Source organism: Nematolebias whitei, chromosome 16, assembly GCF_014905685.2.
Source record: "Nematolebias whitei isolate Nwh7 chromosome 16, NemWhi1, whole genome shotgun sequence".
Lineage (NCBI taxonomy): Eukaryota > Metazoa > Chordata > Actinopteri > Cyprinodontiformes > Rivulidae > Nematolebias > Nematolebias whitei.
In genome coordinates, this window is record NC_056513.1 from 1730987 (window position 1) to 1739852 (window position 8866).

At 39.4% G+C, this 8866-nt stretch overlaps 1 protein-coding gene across 1 annotated transcript in view; it reads right to left on the reverse strand.

Moving 5' to 3' along the window:
* cntln (centlein, centrosomal protein) overlaps positions 1–8560 on the reverse strand; it is a 66295-nt gene extending 57735 nt beyond the window's left edge. Inside the window, exons 1-3 of the mRNA XM_037690415.1 lie at positions 8498–8560; positions 8318–8408; positions 1807–1895 (exon numbers count right to left, since the gene is read on the reverse strand). Coding sequence (XP_037546343.1) covers positions 1807–1895; positions 8318–8401 — 173 coding nt within the window. The 5' untranslated portion in view covers positions 8402–8408; positions 8498–8560. The remainder of the gene's footprint in view (positions 1–1806; positions 1896–8317; positions 8409–8497) is intronic.
* Positions 8561–8866: the final 306 nt, after the last annotated feature.

Sequence of the window (8866 nt, forward strand, 5' to 3'; positions counted from 1 at the left end):
GACATTAGCTAAAAACATGCTGACATTAGCTAAAAACATGCTGACATGGAGCTGAAATGAAAGAACAAGCCTAGATTAGCAGAAGAAAACAGAAAGAACACATAATTGCTGAATTGTGTTTAAATAAGCAGAAATGAGCACAAAAATAAGAAATTAGCTAAAAATAGCTGAAAAGTAGTTGAAAAGGCAGAAAAAAGCTTAAACTAACAGAAGGAAATGGAAAAAGCTCAAATTAGCTAAAAATGAGGAATTAGCTGAAAAAGCTAAAATTAGCATAAAACCACTACAGAGCAGCTGAAATAGTAAAAATAGCTGAAACTAGAAGAACAAAGCTGAAAGGAGCATACCAAGCTGAAATTACCATAAAGAAGTTATTTATGCAAAAAAAACAGCTAGCATTACCTTGAACATTTTGAATTTATCTGAAAATTGATGAAATTAACTAAAAAAAAAAAAACTAAAAAAATTAAAAGTAGCTGAAAAGGTAGAACAAGCTTCAATTAGCAGAAGAAAGCAGAAAGAACACGTTTGCCCGATTAGGCTGAAAAAAGAAGAAATGAGCACAAAAAAGGAGAAATTATCTGAAAAAAGTTAAAATTAGGAAAAAAAAACAGCTGAAAAGTAGCTAAAAAATATGAAAGAAGCTTAAATTACAAGAAGGAAGTGGAGAGAACACATTTTTTCTGAATTAGTCTAAAAAAAGGTGCAACAAATATGGAATTAGCTGAAAAATCTTGAATTAGCATCAAAAGAGCTAAATTGTAGTTGAAATGGGAGAAAAAGCTGAAACTTGCAGAAAGGAGCATAATAAGTTGAAATTAGCAGAAAGAAGTTTGAAGAAGCACAAAACAGCTGACAAACAGCTGGAAGTAGCTGAAAAAAGTTTAAATTAGCAGCAGGAAGCTGAAAGCAGCTGAAGCAGAACAAAATGTGAAAGGAGCAGTAAAAGGTTGTAAACACAGCTAAAGATCTGAAGGAGGTAAAATGAGCTCGAATGCTTCTGTTCAGAGCCCGAGATGAATTCTGGTGCGACTTGGCGCTTTATAAATAAACTGAATTGAATTGAATTTGTTTTCTATTAGAAAAGGCTAAATATTTCAAAAAGCTAAAGTTGCACCAAAACCAAAAGTTATAGCAGGATTGTCCTGAAAGAGCCGAACGTTTTGATTTGATTTGTTGAACTAGCACAAAAATTGTGGAAGAAGAAAGATGCTGAACAACGTACAAAGGGAGATGGATCACAACAGAGAATGCTTCGTAAACATTCAGACACTTATGATAAAGGTCACAAAAAGAAGGGACAAAAGACCTAAAACTAATTAAATGAGCTCTTGAAACGCACAGAATGAGCAACGTTAAAATTCAAAGACAAACTGAAAACATAATGGTGGCATTTCTTAAAACGGAGTGAAATACTCCATTTATCTGAATGTGCGTGGACCTTTGGTTCCCATGCCACTCTTTCATTTGGCTTAGCATTGCAGCTAAAGAGCTCTTACTCCATCTTACAACTTATCCCGTAAAGACGAGTATTTGGCAGGGCTGTTTCAAGTGTCCAGCCCGTGAGCAGCAGAAGAAGAGTGTTTTCATTAAAAGGGTTTTCATTGTTTGAACTGCGAGACGGGGGATAAGAAGGCTTAAATCAGCATCTGCACCAGATTCCACCATAACCCCTGCAGGACGGCCAAGGTGCTTTAAAGACCCCTTGAACAACTTTCACACACATTTTCTCCTCCACCTGTGAGATGAAGTTACATTCAGCTACTGAGCTTCTCAGGTGGCGATGGGAAAGATGAATCCACTCACCGCTCAACTACCAAACTGACGGCCTGGGTCAAGTCTGGATTTGCCATTTGCAGGCATTTCCACAGAGACCACACAAACTCCTTGTCTGCCTGCAACAAAGAGTTCAGCAAGTCGTTAGCTGCTCGTTTTAATTGACATACATACGTTTCATGCATTTTGTAACACATTTGACTTTGATGATTGCCTAAAAGAAAAAGCAGCTTCTCATCGGCCTTAAAGATAAAATATTAAACAGGATGCTCAGTGACATTAGCATATGACAGTGGGGGTAGTCAATCAATAATTTAAAACAACTCGTACAAAACTGTTTTTCATCCAGCCTGCCCTCTCTAATCATGAAGCTCCCTACGCAGCGGAGATGTGACCTTCGACTCAAGGGGAGCAAGCATTGACACTTGTCATTATGAACTATTTATGACTGCGGAGAGCGAGGAGCCAAATCAAAACATGGTAGTCGGGCGTGCACGTGCTTTATTAATCAGTTGGTCTCTGTATGTGTTTACCATCCGGAGCGCTAAAGAAACTCAAAACTGATGACAGAGAGAGTCGTCCTGAAGTTTTGTAAACCCACAGCCAGCCCCCCCGACACATTTCCAATTCAAATGGTCTTGCTGGGATTTCAAACATTTTGAAGCTACATTACATTTAATGAGGGACATCTAAAAACTACATTTGACATTAAAAGAGACTTACACCAACTCGACTTAATATAAATTTATCTGATAAATTATGTTCGCATCATCAGAAGATAAAAGTCGACCCTCCCACTGGAATCTACTGGTCTCCAATTAGTACATGAATTTTCAGCCCCCGTTCAAAAGTGTCTAATGCATTATTTAGTAAAATGGCAGCATCAGCCCTTGATAAGGACACGAGCTGAACTTACAAAGTGGAAGGACATCTGTAGATCACTGTCTGTGTATGTGCATGTACACGGGGAGGCAAGAGGGTGATGAGGGATGCAGATCCCACTAAATCAACGCTGGAACACGGCTAATGATTAAATGAGGCGGCATGGTTTACTTGAAATATGTGGCCTCCCTCCGTCTGGCCTTTGGCTGCCATTAACCGTTCCACTGACAAGAGCTCAGTGAGGACCCTCATCAAAAAGCTCTCCTCTGCCGTATGTGCACTTAAAGATACATTGAATGAGTGTTTGATGATCGCTGAATTATTCATTTTGACTCTAGATCCTGAAACACCATGGGCTAAACATGGCAGAGTGGGAGAGACCAGTGGAATTCAGGACGTATTAGTAAAATTAGCGTGGTCTTGGTGGAACGTTTGCTGGCTGACAGATGAGACTCTTTGTAGTTAATGACTGTCCTGAAGTACGTTATGCCAGAGACTTAAGACATCAGTGGTATTCAAATGGCACTATTTAAAATGTGCATTACACATCTTAGGCTCCTTATTAGATAAACAGAATCACTGATGTTCTTACTCTGGACAAGACCACCAAAGATGGTTTCCATGGCAGCTCAATAAAAACAAAAATCTCCGAAGTAAACAAAGCATTGTGGTAAATATCACATCACCGGAGCACCACTTCCTGCCACAGAGGACATCTACAGGAAGCAGTGTCTGAAAAAGGCTGGGAAAAAGATCAGACTCCAGCCACCCAGCACACAGGCTCTTCAGCCTCCTGCCCTCTGGGAGGCGCTGCAGGAGCCTCCGGACTAAGACCACCAGGTACCGGAACAGCTTCTTCCCACAGCTGTCACACTCCTGAACTCCTGACATCTGAACAACAGTCTGGATTCTCATACACAACAACAACACATGGACCACCTGACCTTCATCTGTTAGCCCACTACTGTACACATCATTTACTACCTACTGTGCCTACTTATATATATCATTTTTCTTTTACTGTATAGTTTGTTAATACCCCTTCATATTTTAACCTGTTCATAGTCTGTACACTCACAACCTGTATATATTTATACCTATAGCATATTCAAAGCAACTTACTGTATATTGTACTATATATATCTACCAATTTCTTTGTTGCTAAGCATTTCTAGATGGATGCAAACTGCACTAATAATGTAAAATAATTTACAGTTACAGGTATTAACAAGAGAGCTGCTCAGTTCTTGGAGTGGACCTGCAGTCTCTGACAGAGGATGATGAGGAACCTGCTCCAGGTCCTGAACAACACGTCACCCCCCCTGCATGACACCCTGGACTCTTATCGTAGACTGAGACCACGAGGTGCTCCACAGAACAACAGGAAGTCCTTCAAACGGTTCAACTCCTCCTCCTTTCTGCACAATAACATTCATCCTGCAATAAACACTTTAATGTTTCTGTCTGCACCTGTTTGAGATCTTAATTGTTGGTATTTTTTTGTATATCTTGTGAGATTCCTTGTGTCTGTTCCTTTGTACTGAAACTCTGACACAGTTTCCTGCAGGATCAATGAAGTTCTGTCTTATCTTCGTATCTGATCAATGCATGTTGACTCGCCTGCTCAACGTTGGCAACCCTCAGCACTACGGTCAAATTAAACGATCAAGCAACTTTACGCTTTGGAATAGGTTTAAAAATGTATTCATGTACAACTTGCTCTGGATAATTTAATTAGAAACAGGAGTTAAGCTGTTGATTGACTTTCCCTTGAATAAATCAAATTACTTGTCATAAACGTTGAAGAAAAAAAACAATGTTTAGTAAAATTGTCATCCATTACATTTATTTTAAAACTGAGTTAAGTGCAAGTTTTAATATTTCAACTGACAGAGAAATCAAAGGCTCTTTAGTTTTAATTAATTTAAGTTATTTCAGGAGCAGGAGCACAAAATTCATCAAGTGCTTGGTGGTGGGGGGGTGGGGGGGTCTAGAATAAAATAAGTATTTGTAAATTCAGATTTTGCACATGGTGTCCTTCTTTCAGACCCATAGCTTCTTCTTCTAATTGTCAAATAAAGGCCATGGTTTAGAGTTTCATTTCTTCATAAATTATATATAAATTAAACAAGTTATTTACATATTTGTATAGATGCTTTTAGTTAAATAACTTTTATTAAAACAGAACATTTCCAAATCACCGTTTAGCTTCAGAACAGAATCTGAAGACTTCTTCCACAAAAAGGATCAAAGATTCAATGCACGTGTGAACTTGAGTCACTGAATGACTTTGAATGGATGTTTTTGTGTCCCAGTAAAATTTATGAATGTATCAGACCTTTGTTATTGCATAAACACAAACTGATTCAAACTCATGGAGCCCATCAGGCAACAGGCACGCATGCTGTCAAAGCAGCTCTGCAGTAGATGCTGCAGTCTGGTGCGTTCAGTGTCATCTACTGTCTGACTAAAACTCAGACCTGCTGAACTCTACACCGTCACTCGACTTGAACCATAAGGTTGTCCTTATATGCAAAATAAGACATGCTGGGTCAATAATACACCCGCGTTATAAGACACCACCTTGTGGTGAGTATGTGAGGAACCTGGAAACACTGATCCACTAAGATGGAAGCTTCTCACATCTGATGAAGAGCATTTAGTCTCTTTACACGTCGAACATGAAAATGTGGCTGTGCTGAAACTTCCTGTTGTGTTTGCTGAACCTTGAGAAGAGCAGATCTCTGAATTTAAAAAGACTACAGGGCTAAACAGCTAAATATCCTTTATGCAGTTTATTATGGAACATCTGCCCCCACTCTCTGAACATAGAGCTACATTGTAATTTTAGCTGTAAATAGTTGCAGAGGGGAGTGGTGGTGCAAAGGTCAGAGGGCGAGCATGAGCTCAAGAGGGACATCTTTGAATTTTGCTCTGAAATCCTAGGTCACCTGTTCGAGTCCCCCTGACAGTAACATCAAAATGTGGGTGGGAAACATGAAGCACCTGCTCCACTCTCAATGTGAACACTGAAGGAGGGAGCAGCCAAAAAAAAACAAAAACAGCTATAGTTGCCAGTCAGAAAAATTTTAATGTGTTATGTTGCATTTACTGTAGTATAGTTATTACTTTTACAGTGTTCAATGGTAAAGAAACAGGGGGAGCAGAGGAGGTGAGCCTGTGACTGGAAGGTCACCAGTTCAACTACCTGGACCAACATCATGAAAATGTGGGTGGGAAACATGAAGCACCCCCACCTGCCTCCACCCTCGTTTGCCCCACTCTGAGCCCTTGAGCAAGGCCCTTAACCCCCACCATCTGCTCCCCTGGACAAGCTACACGGCCGTCTCTGCTCCACACAGAGGCTGTGGCAGCGCCAGGAAGGGCAGCCGGCAACAAATAAAAACAAATCTTCATGCCCTGAGGAAGGGAGCAGCCGAAAGGAGAAGAATGATAAAAGAACAATATGGATGCATCTGATGGAGTAGCAACACTTTGAGTAATGATGTATTGGTTACTACAGCCAACTGGCCACAAAAAAGGCCAGCAATCAGCCAATTTTACTGATATTAAAAGTGGAGCCCCACTGATATATCTGTATGGCCGGTATTTTAGGCCGATATAGACGTTTGGGGACATATCGGGACATATCTGTGATAATTGTTCCATGATGCGCAGATATAAACACTTCTAATTTTCACCCCTAAAATGCTGGAACCAGCTGAAATTGTACAATGAATGCAGCAGAGGGCACATGAAGACCTTTCAAGTCATGGTTGTTCACTTAAGTTTCACTTTGACCATCACAGCAGAAGCAGGGAGCAACGCTGTGTAGCATATTTAGCTGCACGGAGCATGGGAAGTTTATTTTAACTGATCTGTAAAACAAATCAACAATAATAAACTCTCTTTAATCCTCCAACCTGCTGATCTGTTTCACGTTGCTGCTGATCTGTTTCACGTTGCTGCTGATCTACTTCATGTTGGTGTGTTCATGCGTGCTCATCTGCTCACACAGACTCATGTTCATGCTGCTGTTCAACATAATGTTTTTATGCTATCAGTGCTTAGTGTATTTTTAGTTGATGTTTTTCTTAGTTCATATCTTTGATGTTATCGTTATTTTTCTTAGACATTTTATTGTTGGATGTAACTGGGACCCTGTGTGCATAATTTCACTCCACCACATGTACCACACGAGGTGTGAATGACAATAAAGAATCTCTGACTCATCCTGCTTGTCATTAGCTACGTGCCTCTTAAGTTAGCAAGCTAACATTTAGATAACCTAGCAGACTATTGTCTTGTAAAACTTTATCCAGAACAATAAATGTAATGTAGAGGTAAAATGTCTCAGCGTTAGTAACATTATCTTCGTCGTCCTCTATGAAATGCATTGTTTGTCTGAAATTGTTTCTTGTCTGCAAAGAAAAATAAACTCTGCTGTGGTCAATAGACCGTCCCCATACATGACTCGTGGTTTAAACACGTTTCTCTGTTTCATTTGTATTTTTGTAACACACTTGATCATTTCGTTCCACCTCATGTACCACATGTGATGCGAATGACAATACACTTGAACTTGAACTTTATGGTGAATAGTGGAGGATATAAAATGCCCACAGACTTTAGGAAAACTGTTTTTAATGCCAGTGCTGCGCTTGTAAACTTATTGTGGGACTATGTACAGCGTGGATCAGAGGAGCTTAGCTTCATGGCTGCTAACAGCTGCGCTAAATAAACAAGTCCCGCTCCACTTCAGGCTTACTTAGATTCTTGTGGGTGGAAAAAGAAAAATTCAGCCATTGTATCAGTTATCGGTATTAGCCTTTGCTTCCCAATATCAGTATCAACGATAGCCAAAACGTCCATATCGGCTGGGCTCTAATTAAAAGTCTGGAGTGGTAGTAATTGACAGTCATACCCAACACATTCTTCAAGTGCTGGATGATCATGTTGAGATATTTGTTATTGGAGTCAACTCTGTCTGTCTGTTAGCAAAATGTATTATTAACCACTGAATACATTTTTTTAACTTTCCGAAGATAATAATTGGTTTTACATTAACTTTTGGGAGTCAAACCAACATGTTTGTAACATCTAATCAACATTAGCCAACACAGTCAGTTTTATTCTGAGCGCTAACAGATCGCACAAAACCTGCAATATCGTGTGAAACTGTACAAAACTTAGTTTTCAAGTTTGACTAAAATGACCATAACACCATTATCTCTCAAGGTTTAACGCAGCATCAGGTATGTCCTCACCAAACAATGGCAGAATTAAAAACTAATAACTTGGATATATTGAAGATGTGCTGTAAATGCTGTACTGCACACAAACAGCTTGAAGATGAATGTCAACTTCAGTTAAAAGTGTTAGTAGCAGAGACAGCTCATTACAAAACACTGTTACTTTAATATTATTAACTGCTGACATGTGCTGCCCATTGCTTAATGAGATGATAATTACAAACACATGCCAAATACTTTCATATCTAACTTGTACTCTAGTATATGACATAAAAAAACTGAAGTATTTATCACAAGCAACTGAGCAAATAACAGTCAACAACAACAAGAGGTACAAGTACTATTAACAAATACAATGGTAATTTATATTGCAGACCATAAGTTAGTGCAGAAACATTCATACATACCTGGCATTGTAATAATTCATCGGATAAACTCTTCACCTGTGCCTCCAACACCAGGAGGCGACCGTCTTCGTTAGTGGAGCACATTTTGAGCCTTGTAAGATGCAAAAAGACCGAATCAGTTTAGATGAAACTGCATCGTATCATCTCACAAAGATGACATCACGATGCACAGCTTCTTACCTTACTGCATATGCTACAGGATTACAGACCCGTTCTCTAAAATATACTCTGTTTAGACACGCTTCACCTCTAACGACACCAGAATCATCAGATCCTGGGCAGCATCAGTAGAAATAGATTTGATTTACGTCATCGGGGTGGCTAACTCTGCTAGCCTAATGTTAGCCCCCGTAACGTTTACGGTCAAACTTTATGTTTTGTATTCGATAACAACTTTCCGCATAAAGTCCATGAAGCAAACAACGTCAGGATATGATCAAAAAAAGACCGTATATTAACGATATAATACCTCTAAGTTTACTCTTTTTTTCTACAACTCCATAACAAACTTTGCGGGAGCCGGATATCAGTAACTATGGAGACGATTCA